The sequence below is a fragment of the Coptis chinensis genome, chromosome 8 (assembly GCF_015680905.1).
Source record: "Coptis chinensis isolate HL-2020 chromosome 8, ASM1568090v1, whole genome shotgun sequence".
Taxonomy (NCBI): domain Eukaryota; kingdom Viridiplantae; phylum Streptophyta; class Magnoliopsida; order Ranunculales; family Ranunculaceae; genus Coptis; species Coptis chinensis.
Genome location: NC_141463.1, coordinates 26,458,088 through 26,480,344, shown reverse-complemented (window position 1 = coordinate 26,480,344; position 22,257 = coordinate 26,458,088). Strand labels below are relative to the sequence as shown.

The following is a 22,257-nucleotide window of genomic DNA, read 5'->3' as shown; positions in this document are numbered from 1 at the left end:
ATAAGTTTATCCATGTGTACTTAATTTATATTCTTAAATCCATTTTTACAATATCAGAACTTTGTCAGTTTTCATAGCTGTTAATGATCACATGATATCCCTACACTCTTCAGTGAAGATTCAAGACAGAGAATAGCATCTAGTAGGGACGAGACAGCAGGTAAAAGAAAAACTGGGCAATGGTTTCGGACTCCATCCAGTCGTAGCACATGAACTGTGGAGTCTAATTAGTTTGAGACTCAATTAGTATTGATCCCACCAGGGGCCACTTTCCTGATCCTTAGATAGTTTGCACATGAGACTGTACAGACTGGAGGAAGAGCCTATCTCAAACTATGTAACCCTAACAGGTGTCAAATTCTAAAAACGCAAATTGCTGTTGTGAAAAATTATACATAAGAACTTCATCCAATTATTATGGTTCAGGTCAGAATAAAATTATGAACTGATTGGCGTTAGTGTACAATACATTATACATACAGAAAATGTCATATTTATTACTTTGAATTAATCGGAACTTCATTCTGTTCAAACAAGTTTTGAAGATCACATACCAAAGTCCTGAAGGACTTGCAAGTTACAGCCTTTTCATAACAAGCGTACAAACCAAAACATAAAAATAAAAAAGTACTAGATAGTTAAAATATCCTGTTCTCCATAAGGTTCTAACGGAAGGTATAACATCACCTAAACATATCATGATATCAACAACTCCCATCTCCAGATTACAGTATGTATAGAAACCTTCACGTTTTACAGTATGTGTAATATTGTTGCATCTAAAAGTTTTCAGCTGGGTTACTTTTTTAAACTACACTAACAGTAGATAATGTATATCTATTTTCTCAGAAAGTTCATTAGTCTTGGGACTCACCAAGGCGCAGTGACCACACTATCAAACTTAAGTACGAAACTCTGAATACTTTCTTTGATTGCAGCTAAACTCATTTGTAGTTCAGCTACAACAGAGCATTTCTTCTCCCTCTCCACCAAAAGTGTTTGGAGTTTCGAGTTCAATTGGTTGATAGATTCTTGTAGCTCATCAGATTTACCCTTTTCCGCAATAAACTCCCTTTCAAATGTGTTTGAATCATCAAGCTTACTGCACCTTTCTTTGATCCTTAGCAACTCGTCCAGTCGATCTCTAAGTGGTTGAACAGTGAAACCATGCTCTTCTAACTCCGTGAGTGTGTTCAACTTGTTCTCAAGCATGCTCCTAGGTTCATCAAATTGTGCTTTGCATGTTCTTTCCATCACACCGGCAAGGATCACCATGAACCCCATAGCCATCCCTTCACGAGCCTCCTCATTTTGTTGTTGCAGGGGACGGAAATGTGGTCGTTGCGGTATAACCTTAAAGACTTCTACAGACTCAATAGTTCCCCACAGATGTGACTTCTTTAGGAATGGTAACGTTTCACTGTCTAGAGGAAGAGTCCCCCCATCCTGTTGCAGGGGAGATGAAATTGTGGCTGTCACATCAATAGAGGAACGAAGAGCACTTTCATCTCCTCTTGCGTCATCAGAGAGGTCAGCGTCAATGAAGATTTCTTCCAAGCTAAATGAACTGTCAACTAGATTTGATGACTGTTGGTGCTTGACATTCTCAATGTGTACATCTGCTGGAGTGATTTCCTCATATGTAGTTGTTGTGACATCAAGTGCGATATCATGGGAATCCTCTACTCTTGTATTGTTATACTGGTCACTAAATGTTTCTTCCAAAGCAAGTGAGCTATGAACCACATCTGATGATTGCGAGTGTTTCAATCTCTTTGATGATGCCTCTCCTGGTCCTGGATTGATTGCCTCATATGTAGTGACAACAACTGAGGATCGACGATCATTATACTGGTCATCAAAGGTTTCTTCCAGATTATGTGAACCCTCAACCACGTTTGATGACGTCAGTTGTTTGAGGATCTTCATTGATGCTTCTTTTTCAGTGATTGCCTCCATTGGCATGAGCTGATTCTCTGCTGAAGCTCCACATAAAGGGCAGCGATGATTAATCTAACTATTTAACAAGGATAAGTATTAGAACTTGATTTAAGATTACCTCCATTGTCTTCAAGTATAGAACTGCACTTTTCAAGGCACAGAAACGGAATGTCATGCTCCTCTGTAGCAGGATCCAGCAATTGCATACATTCTGCTGGGACAATTGTCATTTCTTTGTTAAGAGCTTCATCTTCAGGACCTACAAAATGGCACAAAAAGCCTTAATGACCAATAAGATGTACATTCAACTTAAGAATTTAAATTGGATAATGTGAAAAGAAAGAAATACTCTTGACAGAGCTAAAACATGTACATAATTTCACTCTCTCAGTGATAAGAACATCTAACACTTCGTGATTTGTTTCTTTTTTCTTTTTTTGGCTTGATTAGCAATTAATATTCTTTCTGTTTCATACGGATCTTTCTTTAGAGTTTACTTAACCTTCCAACTTTTATACTATGCTCAAAGTTTTTGACCTCATGCATTTAACTATTAAGTCAATGCATTTCAATCATAAATGTTAAAAATGTGAAAGCCTACTATTTACCTGAAATTAATGTTTTTTTGCTTGAAACTTGTGGTTGCCACCTTTTTCTTTTCAAGACTGGACTTTTCTTGTCCAATTCTCCTACAAGATACTAACTATCAAACCAACCAATTTAAAAAGAGATTACAAAGTGATTCGGGGTTACCTCCATTTTGGTTCGCTATGGAAGAACCAGAGTTCTTAAGGAACACAGAAAGTGGCAGATGCTTTTCTATAGTATAGCTCGACGTTGGCGAACACCTTGTCTGAAAATCTGTCTTCCCATTGCTGATAGGTTCATGCACAGGACCTAAAAAGTACAACAAAGGGTGTCCATCACAGACCAATATGTACATGTTCGAGTACAGTATTGAATAAAAAGTATCTCCTGAGGAGTTAATATGGTTTTTCAAAAGGGGGTGGAATAAAAACAAAAGTCAGTGTCTTCAAGATGAGAGTGCCCACACTTTCCAAACCAGAATGATTTATTTACTTGTTTAGTCATTACCCACCTTCCGGTTCTAATATCTTCAGCGAACTCGGAGATTTTGTACTTCTGCTCTTACGTTTGTTACCTACAAATTGTAATGAGATGTTAATTTTTGAGGAGGATATTATGATCAACAAACAACTCAAAATTCAACACCATGTCGAAAATGTTTTATTACCTGATCCTTTTGTTTGTCCTAGTTTCCTTGTAGATACATTCTCTGTTTGATTATCTTCAGTGTACCTTTTAGATGAGGAGCTAGAAAAGAGTTCAGTTGGAATTGAATTTCTGGTTGTTCTACATTGCAACGTACTTCTTTTGCCTTTCATGGACGAGGAAAGGAAACACAGAGATTCTAAACCAGTTTTGCTTCCCGCAGATGTTCCTCTTGCAACGCATGCTTTTATGGGCATGATAACCTTTGTTGCTTCTTTGTCCCTTACCTTCTTGAAAGGTGTTGAAACTTGAGAAACAATTTCAGGAACTGACTGCTTCATATTTTCCTGGCTCAACAAGAAAGCCTCAGAAGGCAAGTCTGTCACATTAGCAAGCATGTTCTCCCAGAAATTCTCCATGTCTTCACTGGGAATCAGTTGACTGGCTACACCAGTGTGAAGAACCGAGCTGCGCTTAGAATCACTGGATTTGACAGTGCCTTCATTTCGTGTTATGCCTACATTTTCCTGAAACATTGCCCACAAAAAGTACATGTACGTTTATCAGGCATAAATTGAAAATCTGCAGCAGTCTTAAAGGTTGACATCTCAATAGTTCAATTTCTATCCAATTTGTCCTTAAATTAGTAACAACATCCATCATGAAAACTGCAAGTCTGCAACTACTTGCACATTTAAATTAGAACTAAGGAAATTGATGCTAAAATAAATAACATTAGATGCAAACCAAGATAAAAAATTAGCCAAAATTTTATGAGATGATAAAACCATAGCCATCTAGTCTGTGGCAACATTCCTAGGAACCACATTCTTTTCCCCAGTAGTACAGTGCAACAGAAAAGACGATCCATTCAATGAGATCAAGTTGTCAAGGAGAGAATTACTGTGTGTGACAGATACAGAATAGACAAGAAATCTCTCTCACTATGAATCCACGCTCTGGCTTTTAAGTATCTTCTGTATCCCTTACTATGATAGACTCAAATGGAGTTAAGAGGAAACAAAAAGATGAGAGAATGTATAGTGTTTTCACAGTACAAACTGCCTAAAAACGATTGGAACACGATTTGAAAAGTTTCCACCCCAAACTGTTTTAAAATATTTCTTAGGAAAGCAATTAAGAACACCCTCCCATGAACAAATAACCTTTCACGAGGAAATATCATCTACAGTGACACCTTCCCATTGTGCAACTGCACACTAGAAACAGCAGGACACACCTTATTTTTCTACCTTCATCTCCCTCATATAAGCTTCGCTTCATTATTATATTTCAGACCAGAAAACTGTACCAGTCATACAAAACGGAAGACCTTATTCACAAATTCTATTGATACATCTCGGACAGAACTGACTTGTCTGGCTTCCTTTTTATTCTTTCAAACTTCACTGGTATCGGTAATTTACTATAGCTAACTTTATCTGAATGGATAGAAAAAACATATTTTTAAACCATCCTCCTTCATTACCACTCCTGAACAAATACTTCTAATCTCTATAGCCAAACAATCAACTTAAGTAACTCAATCCCTATCTTACCAAATCTGAAAAAAGTTCCGTAAAGATCTTTATCTTATTCTATGGAGAGAGCACTATAACAAAGCTGGCATTGGTTACATAATTGCAAGTGGTTATTACCCACTCCGATTGCAGGTGGCAAGTCAGTCCAGGCCAACTACTCAGAAGAAGCAGACTAGATCGCTTTGAGGGTAAGTTTAGATAATGCTTTTGAAAGGAATCAACTGTGTCTTTGCTGGTTCAGATTGTGAACACTATTAACAGCAATAGTCTTCAGTTTCATGGCATATTCAACTAAATTAAATGACGTTACAAGCCTAGTAAAACAAATTTTTCATTTTGTAAAATAATATATGTACATAGAGACTATTGGTACGTGCTCACTCATAAGCTAAAGCAGGCTTTATGGATGTAAGATGTAACTCATGTAAGTATGGTTAACAGTAACAAAGTCCTCAAGTTACTAAGTGTCAATTTGAGGAGTCATGAATAGTTTATACTCTCTTTTTGCCATAAACCCATAGTATAAATGAAGTACCTCTGTGGGGGAAAAAGACACTCTCACACTAAGTAAATACTCAGTACCTAAGACTAGACTAAACGGATATTGATATTCAACAAAATATGAAAAAAGACAAAGAATCATACCACAGAATCACAAACCCATTTGCCATCGATCCAGTCCATATGAAGTCTTAGGTCAGATTGTTTGAATTCTCTCTGTTCGTTCTGATACTTGAAAAAGACATTGTACTTGTCATTAGCAAGAACCTTAGTAACAACTCCACTCCACCAGCCACAATCGTAGAAAGCGTCCACTTTTTCCAGAAGATCAAAAGTTTTGCTGTCTGAACTGGGAGGTGGACAAGGTCGGATGTGCTGGGAGTCCATAGATTTTGTCATCAGCTCGTCCTTATCACCCCGTCGCAACTTGTATTCAACCAATATAGAACTATCACTGGTCTTTTTGCTTATGGTAGCTGGGAACCAAGCACCATGACATTTTTTGTCCTCGAGGCTAACCTCAACTTGCTCCATTTTCCCCTAAAATATGAGTAAGAAGATTGTATCACTAATTCAGAGGAAACAGGGGATTGTGTAGCTTGAGTAGAAAAACATGAAAATCGTACCACATGTTTACTAGTATGTGGATTTGAAATTTCAACTATAGTTACTCATGCATGCTATCACTGTGGGATTCAAATAATAAAACTACAAGCATCAAATTAGTAAATAATAGAGATCAGAGTCAGGTTAGGCAAATGTCACTGAATTTGAGGATCTCCTCATCGAAGATGACAGGTTGAACAACATAATACTCTTTCAATCGAATCTACTTAGGTCCCCTTTTGATGTTTAATCAAATGTGTTCTATTATCATAGCATCAATGGCCGTTCATGGCTAGAAACACTTTGGGAAACATACACACACAACTTATGTTGCTAAAGATAAACAGAACACATCAAACAAAAAACTAGCAAAACACACACCAATAAAGAATTAACATAGGAACAAGTGAGTTAGTCAGTATGAGACGTATTCAAATTCAACCCACATACAAGTATCTGCATAACAATGCACAAAATAGCAATGTTACCAAAACCAAAAATACACAAAACCCTTCTTAAAGAAGATACAAAACTGACACAAACTTCTGCAAAATCACAATGTATAATATAAACTGAAGTTTTACCCTTAGAATAAACAAACCCTTTCTTAAAGAATTAACATAGGTGCGAGTGAGTCAGTGTGTTTCGAAGATTTACGAGACGCATTCAACTTCAAACAACATACAAGTATACGCATAACAACGCGCAAGATAGCAACTGCAGATTCAAAGTTCGAATAAAAGTCGTCAAATCTACAGTGAACGAAACTACAATACCCTATTACTAAATCTTTCATAATATCAAAACTGAGCCACAAACTTTTAAATAATCACAATGTACTTTACAAACTGAAGTTGTACCCATAGAATAAACAATACCCATTCACACAAATCTACACAAAACTAAAACCCCATACTACAAAAACCCATAATACACAAAACCCCTGCTACTAAATCTCAAAATAACCAAACACTTTATAGAAACAGCAAAAATGTAAAAAATAAAAACAGAAAAAAACAATACCTTGGGTAGTTCATGTTCAGCACTAGTATTATTATTAACCCATTTCCCATCCACATACTCAAGATGAAGCCTTAACTGAGAAACCTCAAACTCCATTTCCTCCTTTGAAGTTTCAAAATAAACCCTATACCTTAAACCACCCTCATCCTCCTCAAAAACTTTTATAACCACACCTTTCCACCACCCATCATTCCAAAATGCATCAACTTGTTGGTTTAGCCTAAAAGAAGTTGTGTCATTTGGTTGTAAAGGTCTTATATGAGCTATATCAACAAGCTCCCTCAAGTGTGTAACAAGATTATCATCTTCAAATAATGTATCATATTCTATAACATAATATTTTTTCTTGTTTTTTTTTGATGGGCCTATTATTTTAGCTGTAAACCATGATTGTTCAAAACCTTTTTCATTACTTGTTACTTCTACTTTGTTATCTTTTGTTAAAATGCCTGATGCACTTCTCATGGGGCCTTTCAGGTTGGTTTCTTCTCTGAAAGGGAGAAAACAGAGTTGATGGAAATATTCCATATATATATGAGAGTAATGACAAAGTGTACGGTTTAAGGAAAATAGGTGGTGCCTAGTTTACCTACTATAGTACTGCCACCACTCCCTCGCAAAATTAGGAATAGGCTTTTGGTATGGTTATTTAGTTTGACTTGACTTAGGTAGATGACTGTATTTTGACCCACTTTGGCTAAATGAAATTATTATGGGGAAATATTAATTGTTTCCGGAGCGCCGTGCACGTACCCTTCAACTGTGATACTTCTGTGAGGACAGATTATTGGAACAAAAAAACCAAAAAACTCACCCTTATTTCAAAAACACTCTCACTCACAATAGTTGATTTTTATCCGAAAAAGACAATAGTATCTTGGTATGCACAGGTGTCCCCCGGTGTATACCACCTTAGGTATGCATACCAAACATCACAAAAAAATAGTATGTACAACTGTCAGTGTATACCATATCTTGGTATGTGAAGTTTGCCCATCGACGTCTACGCATATCAAACATAGAATGGTAAAATTGGAAAGAATAAAAAAAAAATCAAGTCTGTCCTTATTAATAATTAAAACGTGAAATCTGTTATGAAATTCATGGGCCTATATAGATGCCCACCATTGAGCCCATATGATACACCTCCTCATATGTGTTTATCATGGTAATCTTCTATCTTGGAAATAGTTATATATAAAGGCAACCTCCTCCCATTCAGACTTACTTCATTCAATAAGATCTCTCTCTCTCTCTCTCTCTCTCTCTCTCTCTCTCTCTCTCTCTCTCTCTCTCTCTCTCTCTCTCTCTCTCTCTCTCTCTCTCTCTCTCTCTCTCTCTAATTCAATCTACTTAAATTAATGTAGTGTTTTCTCTAAGTCTATTTAATTCTAACACGTTATCAGTACGAAGACTCTAGGAGCTATCAACTTCTCAGTACCATATTCTTCTACTCATCATCTACTACAGTTAGATGAAGGTTTTTTTCACTAGTACAGCAAAAGTGTTTTTCATCTACTACAGCAAAGGTAATGAGAACACTAACCGATTTTTTTCACTAGAGTAGATTTTTGTTTTCCGCTTAGATGAAGGTCTTTCCATTGTTGGATTGATCTGAAATTTTTACTGTAGATGCACGACTCATAGAGTACAATCATATCAAAATTTGAGAAAAATCCAACAGTTAGATCATCAGATATAAAATATAGAATGTTACTGTTCATACTTAATCTATACTTTTATTTTGTTTCTTTCTTTCTTCTTTTATTTTTTTTTTGAACCTGAAGTTCCAAGATCTATTTTTTTTAGAAACCTGAAATTCCAAGATTCAAATTTTAGGAACCTGGAGTTCCAAGATCAATTTTTTTTAGGAACCTGAAGTTCCAATATCTATTTTGTTTTCAAGAACCTGAAGTTCTAACATAAATAAGGACTTGAAGTTCTAAAATCATGAACGTGAATATTTTATGCCATCAATTTTTTTAATACATTTTTTTAACTCCATGTATGTTTAATCTGTTACAGTTACTTGAAATATGTTAAACCTTACTAAACTCGATTTTCAAGCTCTTTCAATTAGAGGCAACAATTATTTTTCATGGCAATTGGATGCCAAGATCCATTTACAATCTAAAAAACTTTAAAAAAAAAAACTTGGTGATGCTATTAAAGAAAGAAACAAAATGAGTCCAGAGAAAAATGCCACACTTTTCATATTCCTACGTCATCATATTTATGACGACTTAAAGAATGGGTACCTAACATAGGAAAACCCAACATGTATTTGGAAATCCTTGAATGATAGGTATGATCACCAGAAGATGGTCATACTACCAAATGCTCATAGTGAATGACTCAACCTGAGGTTCCAAGACTATAAGACAGTTTCTGAATACAACTCTGCTTTGTTTAATATAGTTTCTCAGTTGAAATTGTGTAGTGAAAATATAACTGATGAGCAAATGTTAGAGAAAACTCTTTCAACCTTTCATGCCTCGAATGTGCTCTTGCAGTATCAATATCGAGATAGACGATTCTCCAAATATTCTGATCTTATAACATGTCTCCTTGTTGCGGAGCAAAATAATAACATTTTAATCAAGAACCATAACTCAAGACCAACTGGAGCGATGGCAATTCCTGAAGCAAATGCCAACCTTGGTCAAGACAAAGAAAAAAGAGAACGTGGGCAAGACAAATTCTCCAAAAGAGGAAAATCTAAAAGAGGTGGATATAATAACTACTCCATAAGAGATAGTTATATACGCCCAAATAATAGTACGAAATTCAAAAAGAAAAAGAGGTGGTTTGCGCCCCTACTAAGAAATATCAAAAGCAAAATTCAAAGAGCAGCTGCTACAGATGTGGAGAACCCAGGCATTGGTCACGTACTTGTCGTACACCGACATATCTGGTAGAAAAATATAGGGCCTCGTTAATGCCATGGAGATGGAGACAAATGTGGTGGAAGGATTTGATACTGGAATACCATTGGACATTACACTCTTGAATTGTAATGATTTCTTTGAGGATGCTAATAGCCAACCTCTCACTAATGAAGCATTTGATGCTATGTTTGAACAATTACCAAACTAGATCCAAAAGATCTAAATTTTACTATTACTTGTCTAATTAATAGACAATTTAATTATTTTTGTTCTTAAGTTTAATTTTTCCTCATTAGATAATGGTAACTATTGTTTTTTCTATATTATTTTGAGTTTGGAATTAGAAGGAATTAATTATTATTCTGTGATTGTCTAATTACGTTATTTTATTTTATTTTTCTATAGTTTTCTCTATAAAGGTATGGATCGTGGAATGCATGATTGTGATAATAACTTATATCTAGTCGACAGTGCCACAATATACACTATACTGAAAAACCAGAAGTTTTTTTCAAAGTTGGTTTTTAATCCACGAAATGTATCCACCATATATAGCGGGACTGGTACAAATCATTGAAGGCTCCAGAATAACCCATATCATGTTACCAAATGGTACTCATATATTCATCAAAGAAGCATCTTTATATCAAAGACCATTAATACTGAGTAGTTGAGAATGCTCCTAAAGACCCATTCGAAATTTTTTTCTCTCGACATTCAGATTTTACCTAAAAAATGAATTCTAATTTATATTTACGCCCTTTTTTTTCCGAATTTAATTGTTCGTAGCCCATAGATAAGTAGATAAAAACCTTTCTTAAATCTTATCTCCATTCTTACTCTGTTTTAAATCTATCTCCAAACAAAACCCAAAATAGATAAGTAGATAAAACCTCAATTTAAATGGAACTTAGTGATAAGGAAATTTCGGGAGATCTCAAGAGAGTGGAACTGCTTACGCCTCGCCAATAGAGGTTGTTGAGATATCGTGAGAATCCTCGAGGAGAGGAATCATTTGATCATCGAAGGTGTGCAATGTTTGACCGAAAAGCTAATATTAAAAAAAAAAAAAGTCTCGGTCTATTTTCCTTCAATTTCACTTTCACTTTCACTTTCTCTCTCTGTTTCTTGAATTTCAAGGTTTGCTTCTTTTCAAACTTTATATCGTGTACTAATTTTTGCACTAGACATTCTTTGTTATGCAACTAGATATTAGTCGCCATCTTGTGTTTGTTGACATTTTGTGTTTTTGACCATAATACGGAAGGAAAAAAAAATAAAATAAAGCCATGTAACAAAATAAGGAGTTCTAATCTTACAATGGCAAAGTCTCCAAATGTTAAGCTAAAAGGTTTTTTACTTTTATTTTTATTTATAATTTTGTAATGGCATTACATTGGAAATAACCAAATGAAAGAGTGGCTTCATGGTTTTCTCTTTGGATCCGTTAATCATTTTTGTTTCTTAAATATTATTAAAGCAGGAGTCTAAGCTATTGTATTGGTGTTAGTATTAATGTTGTTATTGAATTTTGGTTTCATTTTAAGTATATGTTTGATCTCTTAGAAAGCATGTTTAGTTCTCAAACGTAATTTCAGGTTAACTAATTTTATCCTACATTAACCTTTGAATCCATAATTTGCTAGAGACGTCAAATGCAACAGATGCTTCTGGGAACATAATACTTGGAGACATTGGAGTTCATATCCAACAAAAGGTTAGGTCTTGATGCTTCTTTACCCTGAAATATCCTCTTCTCTTAGATATCATTATAGTATTTTATTTTAAAGAAAAAGGCATTTAGTAATTAGTACTACTAAGATCAGTACAACAGCTTTTAAGTCTGAAGTGTTCAAAGTTCTTAGTTCATAGCAATGGCCCTTCTTTTTTCAGATTAAATCACATTTCAAGGGGATCGCGCAAATACCACTAAACTTTTCAGATTAAATCACATTTCAGGTTAGTGGTATTTGCGCGAAAAGCGGGGCCAATGTGCAGTCAAGAAGAGGTATAAGGAGTGCTAACGTGATGTATCTTAAAGACCCTGCACTAGGCGAAGCTAAAAACAAGAACTTCGTTTTCTCATCCATGTCCGTTCAACTACTACCTGTGAGTTTCACTCTTTTTGACAAGTTTTTACACTGTTAAATAATTGTGTGTTTGTCCGGGTTTTCATAATTTAGGATGTGTTTGATTGCATTGCACAAGGGAATCAATGCTTGCAATGTGAATGCTCTTACTCTACCTAGGATCAGTTTGCCCATGGTGAAGACCTAAGAGTATGTCTACTATTTGACTAAACATCATCATAGTTATAGCAGTTTTGGCGTTTTGTGAGTCTCAGCTATTGCCTTAATAATGGCCTCGATATATACATTTGGTAAATGTTTGATTGTGCTTGCCCGGGAGTTTATATATACAAACCTGAGGTTTCATTGGAAGGCCCCGTGCTTTCGGGAAGCTAGAATCAAGAGGATATAATCGAAAATCAATAGTTAACATATGTCTTTTGCAATTCCTTCATTGTTCACAGGGAGTTTATATATACAAACCTGAGGTTTCATTGGAAGGCCCCAGGCTTTCAGTAGCTAGAATCAAGAGGATATAATCGAAAATCAATAGTTAACATATGTCTTTTGCAATTCCTTCATTGTTTCTTTATATTTTATGGTTATAATGAAGGCAACAGGGGAAGATCATGATGGGTTCCTCAACAAATGGATTCAAAAGGTTACGAATGCACTAATGCCATCGAAGGGATATTTGATTTGGCAGATGGCCCAACTCAATGAACACCGGAGGACATGAGAATGTAAAAATGGATATCAAGGACTCGCAATTCTATCTCCTTGAAGGAGACTCTTTGAAGTTCCCTACGTGACTAAGCCACAAAGACAACTCATCAATACTTTCGAAGATTTGAAAGTGCTAAGGATTCCTTCTCGCTTTAAAACCTTATCTATGTACATTCTTCTTCCCAACAACGGAGACAAGCTCGGTCTCTTATTGAGAGGGTGGATTCTGATCCATGGTTCTTGAAAAGATGTCTTTGTCCAAATACTGATGCAAGTATGGGGAATTCATGGTACCCCATTCAAGATCGAATATCGCGGTGGCATCTCCTATGATTCTTTGTGGCTTAAAATTAAAACCGCGTATATTCTACTCTTTTTGTATGTTGTTTTGTTATCTGCTATTCCGTTAGTGGATTTATGTTATTCTCGTACTTGGATTTGATCAAGATTATGTAAGAGCCAAATCAAGATGTGTATTTTAGCTTTGTTAAATTGACAATTTTCCTTAGTGTATCCTACTCTTCTTTGTTAAATGAATTACAATAGTTGACTTTGGTGCTTTATTTCAATTTTAACTTCTTCTAACATTGCACTTTTATTTAAGTGTCCCGACCCTTAGTAATGCACAAATGTTTGGGTTATAGAGGAGTTGCCCTGTTTCTTTTAGGAAGAGATACTTAGAGTGTGATATTTGTTTAATCGATTTGAATGGAATGATGGAAGTAAGCATTTGTAACCTTTTTCCTCCTCTTTTCTCATTGAAATTGTCAAATCTTTTGAAGTGTGTTATGAGAAGAGGCAATGTGAAATTGGAGCTTGCACATTTATAACTATTTCGTTATTTTTTTCTTTGTTTTGTGGTGTAAGTTTTAGAACTAGCTGCTTAGTTTGGATTAATTGGATTAAGGAGGGATGCTCTCGGTTGGAATTGGAGATGGCACACTTATTGCTTTGCTTGCGACATGGGCGAGATAAGTCGTTAAATTTTATTGATCGGTCGCGAGTTCTTAGACTATCGTGATCTTGATTTGGTCAAGGATCGAGCACGGATGTCGGCTCTATTGCTCTATCGTTTGTTGCAGAAAGCTTATTCAAGTAATGGCTACAATCATGGGGAGGAAGTAGCGAAAAGGCACAGTAGAAAACTGTTCTTTGCACAAGCAACAACATTGAAGGTTATAGTCCAAGTCCCAGTGTCCATTGGAAAAAAATGAATATATCAACATTGGATGTCATTAGTAATTTTAAACCCTCTTAGTAAGTCCGCTCTATCAAATTATAGTCTTAGCAACACCAAGTTGCTTGAGAAGAAATCCTCGATGGCAATAGCGGTTTGGAGCGTTAAATGACTTTCCGTGAAAGGTTTTGCAGAGATATAGTTATTGTCGCAAACATGCTATCAAAAGACAATTTTAACCATTAAATTCGGTGAAGTATGAGGCACCGAAATGTCTGCTGGGATTAGCCACCGGTGTTCATGTTCTACCCCTTGAAGAGACCTCTTTTTGTACAAAAGGTTATTTCTAGGAAATTTTGTTCACCTACCTCTGTATGTATTTATGTAGTTAGTTTCTTTGCAACTGTTTATGTTATAAGATGTTCTCATTCTATTAATGTAGTAAGCCCGGCGAATGCCGGGCAAATTATCTAGTATATATAATAGCAGTCCTTTTTCCTGCTCTCTGAGGGTGTCCACGTTGGCTAATTTTAAGTACCCTTTTTACTCACGAGAAATCAGGATGGATTAAGAAAAAAGTGGAGAAAAAACTAGCCGAACCACTTAAAAAGTAAAGTGGAGAAAAAAACTACGATAGATGTCTCCCACTTAAAATGGAAACCCCACCTCAAAAACCCACGACTGTTCCCAAAAAAAAAAAAAAAAAACCACGACTAAAATTAAAAACAACTCTTGAGATTCTCTACCCAGACGAACCAAATTGTTAATCTGAGACGTGTGGAACCCTATGTTCCGTATCTTCCTCCCACAAATCGCCAGAAGCCCGAATCGTCATATGTCGTCCTGTTCAAAGGTTTATGCACCAGTGTGGTTTGTACCAATTAGAGTTGGGTTTAAGGGAAATCTAATTGTGATGAATATTTATAAGTCAGTTTTTCTGACATAAGAACCTCTGCGATTCTTATCCATTGCTTGTATTCTCTTCCCATAACTTTCTCTCTCTTCTTTGGACAAACACAGGCAGGTTAGCCGAATTTTTATTGTTATTTTTTATTTTTATTTTTCATTTTTTTCCCAGTGAAATCCATCTTCAGATAATGGGTTGGTTTATTCCATGTTCATCTTTGTTTTTTTGAAGTGGAAAGCTTCGCCACATTGAACGTTTACATTATTGCTAGATAGTTCAACACAAAATTGCAATAGTATTATGGAAAGCTGTCATTCTGTTTAAAGTCATGGTTCTTCAGTGGTCATGTGCTTTCTTTGTCACAATGCTTGATCTTGATGTACTTAATCTTTTAAGTTTTGAAATAGGTATATCCATCTTCAGAGAGGGCTTGGAGTCATGCCATGGAGAAAAGACAGTTGCCAGATGGGCCAAATGCACGCCAAGGCACCTTATTGGTAGACTGAGGAAGGCAGTCAAGTGGGCTACTCTTTTTGCTGATTTATGTGGCACCAAGGGGGATTCTGGAACATCACTAGAAGCTGAGGTATGTTGGTTCTTCATTTGGTTTTTAGTTTTCACTTTTTGTTTTAATCCATTTTAGTTCATTTGATAACAATTGTAAAATTTTCGTACTTTCTTCTCCAAATTTTAGCTTTTCAAAACACCAAATTTTTTTGGCAAAGCAATCACCTCCATGAAACAATAAAGCTTCTATCGCATGTTGATTTCATTTCACTCAGAACCCAAAAGCTTCCCTTCTCTCATTCTCACAACACCGAGAAAATTATTTAGAAAACAATCTCCTCGGACTCAATCCTTTCTTGCTGAAGTTCCTTTGATCTCCTCGGGATTTCGATGCTATTTTTTAATTATAAGTTACCATTTTAAAATGCAATATCGTGTGTTTGGTTTTATCTTTTCTGTTATCCCCAAGTACATTAATTCCATGTGTTCTTTGATATTGCAGAAGATTCTTCATCCTCACCCATTGAGATGAAATCAATATCGATCAAGGTACAAGGATTTTTTTTTTCTTTAGTGGTTTAATACTTTAGACAATATAGATTCCTATATAGTTTGTGCCATCTTCTTATTTTCAAATGTTCTATTAATGATTAAAAAAAAACATGATTCTAATCTCTAGATTAATTTTGTATTGCTTTTATTGAATCGTTCTTTGTTTGAAAATTATTTAGAAAACAATCTCCTCGGACTCAATCCTTTCTTGCTGAAGTTCCTTTGATCTCCTCGGGATTTCGATGCTATTTTTTAATTATAAGGCCATGGAGAAAAGACAGTTGCCAGATGGGCCAAATGCACGCCAAGGCACCTTATTGGTAGGCCCCACTTTAAACTCGCGCAAAAAGAAGTCTTCTTTGCAATGTCTTGCAGTTTGCATGTTTCCGTGTTTTTCTCCATTCGTATTTAGACTTCAACCAAAAACTAACTTCTCTTCTTCCATCTTCACTCCATCAGCCAAAAAACAATTGAAGGCCTGTTTCTTTTTGCATCTAAATTTTCTTGCCCACTTAAATTCTTTCTGTTTTTGTCGTTACTGAAATTCTTTCTTTCTTTCATCACATTAATTTTCCTGATTCAGCGTCATGGATTTAATATATTTGATTCAGGTAGCGTGAATTTTCATTACTTTATTTATCAGAATCAATACACGTGTATATTGATGTCTAAAAAATGTTAGAACAATCAAGAAAACTCAATAGACTCTTTTTTAGGAACTACATTTTGGTCTATTTGCTATTTGCTCAAATTTTAAGTACTAAATGAGACCTTTATACATATTAAAATTGAACAAAAGAAATTCAGAAATTTATTCAAAGTTTACTGTGATTGTTGGTTCCACTGTATGAAATAGCAGTTATTCATGTTGTTATTGTTAATTCGTTGTAATTTTGTTACATAGATATATGCCGCGATTCTGAATACCCAGGTTGAAATTTTGATGTCATCTCTTGGTTTGTTTATGAACTCACATATTGGTAAACTTTCTTAATATGAAGTCTTGAATAATGATGTAGAGGTCATGTTTTGTGGTTGTGCCATTAATGTTCTAAGATTATGTGATTGGAGGTCTAGATTATATATGGGAACCAACTCAACGATTTCGTTGTTAGCTTTGTTCGCAACAGTTAAATAGAATTTGCTGCGTTGGCAATTGATTGACAATATTGCAGCTTTGGAGTTCTTTTGGGGTTTGGGGTATTCTTATTAGCTGCAAATTCTGATCGATTATTTGCTTGAATTTCAGGTAGTAGTAGTCTTACACGATTATTCTGCAATACTAAGTTCTTATACAGTCATTTGAATTTCTTCTGATGTTAGGAATAACTTTTGCCCATTTGGACCATAAGACAAGAGAGACAAGTGCTATGTTGCTTAATGTAAGAATGAGGGTGTTAACCTTTTGCTAGGGTTTCTGATCTCCTATCAATTTTCTCTTTCTCAACAATTGTTATAGCTATTGGTAATTTCTTGAATTCTTTATTTCTTGAATATTACTAGCTAATAATTGATTGCATTATCAGATTGTACGTTCAATCACATAATTAATTTAAAGGGAGCAATGAAAGAATAATCGAAGTTGGGTTTTTGTTTTTTTTTAATGGTTCATGACTTTGTAATGATGATTTAGGAATGTTAAAAAGTCATTTATTTGGTTAAGAAGTTACTTATATATGCGTGTATTTGGGTGTTCTTTGTAAACCCTTTATTACTTTGTTCATAAAAACTCTGCTTCTGGTGGTCTACTACCATTTTAATCAAAGTTTTGTAAATGATAGTTAATAAGAGAGGATACCTGCCTTTCACATTAACAAACAAAGGAACATGAAAGGTATGCCTAATACACGTGTTTCATATTATTTTTTTGAGTTGTACCATGACGTTGTTTATTTTTTGCAATCTATCCTATCTATTGATGCAATTGTTTTATGATTTTCTCCATTATATTTCAGCACATGTTATTCAATCGTTTCCAAAAAAGGATGAGTCCTTCGACCATGAATACCATCTATGTAGTTCATTTTTGTAATGGGCCAAACTTTTCCTGTTTGTGTTCTTTGATTTTGGCACTTTTGTCTTCGATTGTTTCCGTTGTACAAATGGTGAAGTCCAAATTCAGGGGCTAGACTGAAACAGAGTGATTGAATGAATTCAATCCTTTTGAAAGTAGTGGAGGAAAATTGACACTTTAAGAAAGTTTTTTTGCAGGTTTGTGTTGACTATAGATATATCATAACATGAAAATAATTGATGTAATACTCTTTGATAGTAAAGTCAATGAACCCCTTCACCACAAGTTCTCCCAAAAGCATACAATATCATCGTTTTATTGACAATTTTTTTTTTAAAAAAAAATCTGTGTTGAAATTTATCTTTTGGCTTATTATCTTAAGGTTTCTATTTTTTGCAGGATTTGGTTTTGGTTGGAGACCAGTATGCTATGTTGATGTTGAACCACGTCCCTACCTAATTAAGCTTTGAACCCCAAAGTGTTTGGCCTACTAAACCACATATTAAGCATGAATCTCAACCTCAACATATGCTTAAGCATTGAATCTATACCTTGATGTGTTTCCAGGTATATATATCTTTTTGTTATTTTCTTCTTAGGTTTCATGTTTTACTATATCTATATTTGATTATTACTTGAAAGACAAATAGATTTCTCGGCATGGAGTTCTGAATTTTTGTTTTCTTTTGGTATCAATTCAACTATGGGATGGTTGCTTTTTGATTGATTTGAACTTTTTAGTTTGAATTGGGGTACCCTTTGTGTTTAAAGCTCTTAAATGTTTTCTCCTCAAGGCAAGGAACAACTTATGGACTTGAGTAAGGTTAAGAAACAGAAAGCATGGGACTTGCAGAGGATGCTTAGGTATATATTCTTCATCGCGATAGTAAGAAGTAACCATCCATAATGAGATGATTACTTGAATGATAATTAATTATTCAAGATGGTTGTTATGTGTCGTTATATTTTCGATAAAGTCAGCATTCATTATCAGTGCGTGCATTAATCACATGGTATTCTATTGTCTTCAAGGTTTCATTTATCGCTGAGAGAGAGAGGTCAGAGTTGTACCCTTAATATGCTAGACCAATATAATTAAAGATGCAGATGGAGCTTAATTCATTCGCTACCAATACAACCTTAGATTTGAACATTTTACTTTTCTATTTCTTTCCTAATCATTGTGATTAAAAAAAATTAATCTATTTCCATCTTAGCTAATATTTTTGTGAGTGGATGGCCAGATCATTATCAAGACACTCTACAACCTCATTGGTAGGTAGGCATTGAACTTCTTCTTCTTTTTATTATTTTTACTCAAAAAAGGTTTTTGATTGCGTTATTGAATTTGAAGATGAGTTTGTTTTTGGGAGGAGATTATTAAGACCTCCAGGGATATTCAAAATAGAAAATAAGAGTTTTTTTTACTTATGGGTGCTCCAACTCGATTGTACTTGGTAACCAGTGTCAAACACTTTATGACAGTGGTTAATAAATATTATACTTACCCATGAAACACACTCACCAATTTATCATAAGTTTCAGTGGTTGTCATGTAATTCAAGGTTAAAGGAGAGCAAAAATCTTCCAGGGTTTTGTCTCTGTGCATTATTGTTGTCTAATTTTTCACTAAAAAAAACTGTCAACGAACAAATTAAATGTGTGCCGAAGGAGGCTTAATCGAAATATGTCAAATATGGTGAGAACAATGAAAAGCGAAACAGAGAAGTTTAGCTTAGTGTGTCATTGTCTTAAGGCTCCCCAGTTGCGAAGTCTCGAGTCTTTATTGTTCTTAGTTTGTGCCCAACCAAGGGCTCCTAAGTTGGTTACCACAGTTAATATTCGAAATGCACAAGTGGCACTGTACATGTAAATGCAATGCGCCCGGTAGGTGAATTATTGTTCCAATTTGGTCACTTTCTTTTCACCTATTCCAAGTTCACAGTAAGTTTTACCATGGGTAGTTAGGTCTGATTGAGTGTCCAGATACCTTGGTCTGAGTAAGTGAGTATGAAATATATCTCAAGTTCTTTCTTTCCTTTAATGAGTCTATTGGATATGTTATATCAAGGTGAATAATATAACAAGTGACTTTCTCACGTTTCTTCTTTTTGTTTACAATTCCTCTTCATTTGCAACTTATTTTTCAAAGTCTCACGTCCATTTCAAAGGTTTGTTAAGTAACCTTGGCCCATTTCTTATCTTTCCCTCATTTAATATATTTGCTTCCATTTTTTTAATGGTTTACTTATATAATTTCACGGGGTTTTGAGTTCTCTGAGAGTGTGATTTGGGGATTTCTGTGCAATTTTCAGTGCCAAGTTGTGTGTTTGACATTTTCCATCTTCTTTATGATACTGAGTTTCCAGGAATTGCAATGGGGATTTGTGTTGCTTTAATGTATCGGCTAAAGGTAAAAACACAAACACCATCCACATCATTCTCTTATTTTATTGAAATTTTGTCTACTGATGAAATTTCAATTAACGATAACATAGCTTACTATTAACGATAATGCAACTTACTGTTCGAAATATTCCCTATGTATTGTCTAATGTATCAAAAAAGATAATGCCCTAAGATAAAGAACTTTAAACAATATTATATTGGATTTAGAGTTAAATTGTTCGTTTTGGATAACTCGGGGTTGTTTGTGTGGTAAATGAATACACTCATTTCGACTTTTGTAATATTGTGGAAATGAGTGTATTCATTTGAAAATTTTAAAATTGGTATGAGTATTCATTTAAAATTTAAACCAAAGTAATATACTCATACCAATACACTCATTTCGTTCCCTAAAACCTTCAAACATTCTCCCTATAACTACTGATGAGACATGGGACTGTGAATACATTAGGATGGGAATTCCAATAATACACTATCTTTTGGTGGTAAGCATGATTGTTTTTTTATTTGCATGCATATCCTTTGAATTCTTTACAACAAATCAGCCTACGATTTTAGAAGTATTTGCTTTCGAAATTGATTTTTTTGTTTATGCAATTCAGCAGTTTAGCAGAATAGCTTCATATTGCACTAAGTTATACGGGATAGATCTATTTTTTGAAACCTGCCATTTGTATTGTACATCGTATAAGTTTCCCGCATATAAGCTAACAAGAATTCATATGTATGTAAGTCTACTGACATATGTAACATACGTCGATCTACACTTGATATTAATATGGTTCTTGGTATAATTCTGAAATGGAAGATCTACATAATTGGTATTGTGAATACTTTTATGATAACAAAAGTTCATCCTAAGAGTCATTTTTCTGATTAGCATTCACTACTAATTTGGTTCTAGATGGTGTTTTTAGTATGTAGGGCAAATTCTTTTATAAATAATGTAACGACAACTACTAATTTGGTTAATATGTCCATAACTGCTTAATTTTCATATTGAACACAATAGATTTTCATTAATTTGTTACTGGGAGCTGAGTGAATCACTTAACTATAACCTCATGGATAAATTGTTCTCTTAAGACAGTAATGAGTTCGTATCTTGTACAATAATGAAATAGCCTTGCTTGGTATGTTTTTTTTTTGGTTGCTTGGTCTAATACGTTGGTTGCATACCTGGCAAATTGATGCATCTCTTATGTATAGTCTATTGCTACACTATACGAGATCAATGTAGGCCGAGTTATTTGCAATTTTTCAAGTAGTAACTGCTAAACCTAAAAAGAAAAGGAAATTGGTATGAATTTGTAATTGGTATTTGAAGACATTATATCACTTTACATACACTATGCTGGATAGAGTTAATAATTAGAATATAAAGTTGTATATGTTCTCATATATATTTAAATGTGCCAATACTTAATGAATACAAACTCTTTTGTGGTTTTGACTATTTGTTCATACTAATGGAGTTCTATACGTAAGTAGTTGCATGGATGGAAAATTCTTTTTACCAAACTGATTTAACTGATAGTGAATAGTCTTTATATATATATAATAGCAGTCCCTTTTCCTTCTCTCTGAGGGTGTCCACGTAGGCTAATTTTAAGTACCCTTTTTACTCAAGAGAAATCAGGATGGATTAAGAAAAAAGTGGAGAAAAAACTGGCCAAACCACTTAAAAAGTCTGCAAAACCCACCGTAATGCATGATCCCAAATCTGGAGACTAAATATAGGAAATAAAACTTTCACAGTGAACAAAATACTAAACCCTAACAAAACAAATTCCTCTATTCTTCACAAAAAAACCCACCCCAACTTTTCTATCATCCACTTTCCTTGGAGGGCTTGATGATCTATTTTTTTTTTTTTTTTTTTGATAGGAAACTTGATGATCTAATTAACAGGCTAGGTGAGTAATTTTGAGCCGGGCCACGAGCTCCTCCGTGAGATGCTAGATAAAGGTCTTCAACCAACAATTGTGATGTTTATTGTTGGGGATGAATGGGTTTCGTACGGGGATGCCAGAAGATGGTGAGAGATGTACTACTAATAAGATGGATTGCATCATGCCTAACTCAACCACCTACGATTCTCTTATAAAGCGCCCTGAAGTTTTTGTAACGATTCTCTTATAAAGCAGCCTAAAGTTTTTGTAG

At 34.7% G+C, this 22,257-nt stretch overlaps 1 protein-coding gene and 2 long non-coding RNA genes across 5 annotated transcripts; 2 read left to right on the top strand and 1 right to left on the bottom strand.

Moving 5' to 3' along the window:
• Positions 1-479: 479 nt before the first annotated feature.
• On the bottom strand, positions 480-7,345 carry LOC147480793 (uncharacterized). Of its 3 annotated transcripts, none has more exons than XM_086581026.1 (8): positions 6,846-7,345; positions 5,361-5,756; positions 3,197-3,701; positions 3,041-3,103; positions 2,695-2,838; positions 2,550-2,630; positions 2,060-2,200; positions 480-1,979 (listed from the first exon to the last, which is right to left on the bottom strand). In XM_086581026.1, the coding sequence occupies exons 1-8, from the start codon at positions 7,308-7,310 to the stop codon at positions 871-873; spliced, it is 2,904 nt and encodes a 967-aa protein (XP_086437152.1). In that variant the 5' UTR covers positions 7,311-7,345; the 3' UTR covers positions 480-870. The 3 variants fall into 3 exon arrangements, with proteins under 3 accessions (XP_086437152.1, XP_086437153.1, XP_086437154.1); XM_086581027.1 differs by having other exon boundaries at positions 480-1,976; XM_086581028.1 differs by lacking the exon at positions 2,550-2,630.
• A 3,836-nt stretch (positions 7,346-11,181) lies between these two features.
• Positions 11,182-13,089, top strand: LOC147480792 (uncharacterized). The gene is made up of 3 exons (XR_015204374.1): positions 11,182-11,450; positions 11,627-11,842; positions 12,416-13,089. It is a non-coding gene; the product is annotated as an uncharacterized LOC147480792 (long non-coding RNA).
• Positions 13,090-14,295: 1,206 nt separating this feature from the next.
• Positions 14,296-22,247, top strand: LOC147480791 (uncharacterized). The gene is made up of 8 exons (XR_015206624.1): positions 14,296-14,729; positions 15,020-15,198; positions 15,622-15,668; positions 15,851-16,282; positions 16,995-18,252; positions 18,480-18,549; positions 20,055-20,098; positions 21,982-22,247. It is a non-coding gene; the product is annotated as an uncharacterized LOC147480791 (long non-coding RNA).
• Positions 22,248-22,257: the final 10 nt, after the last annotated feature.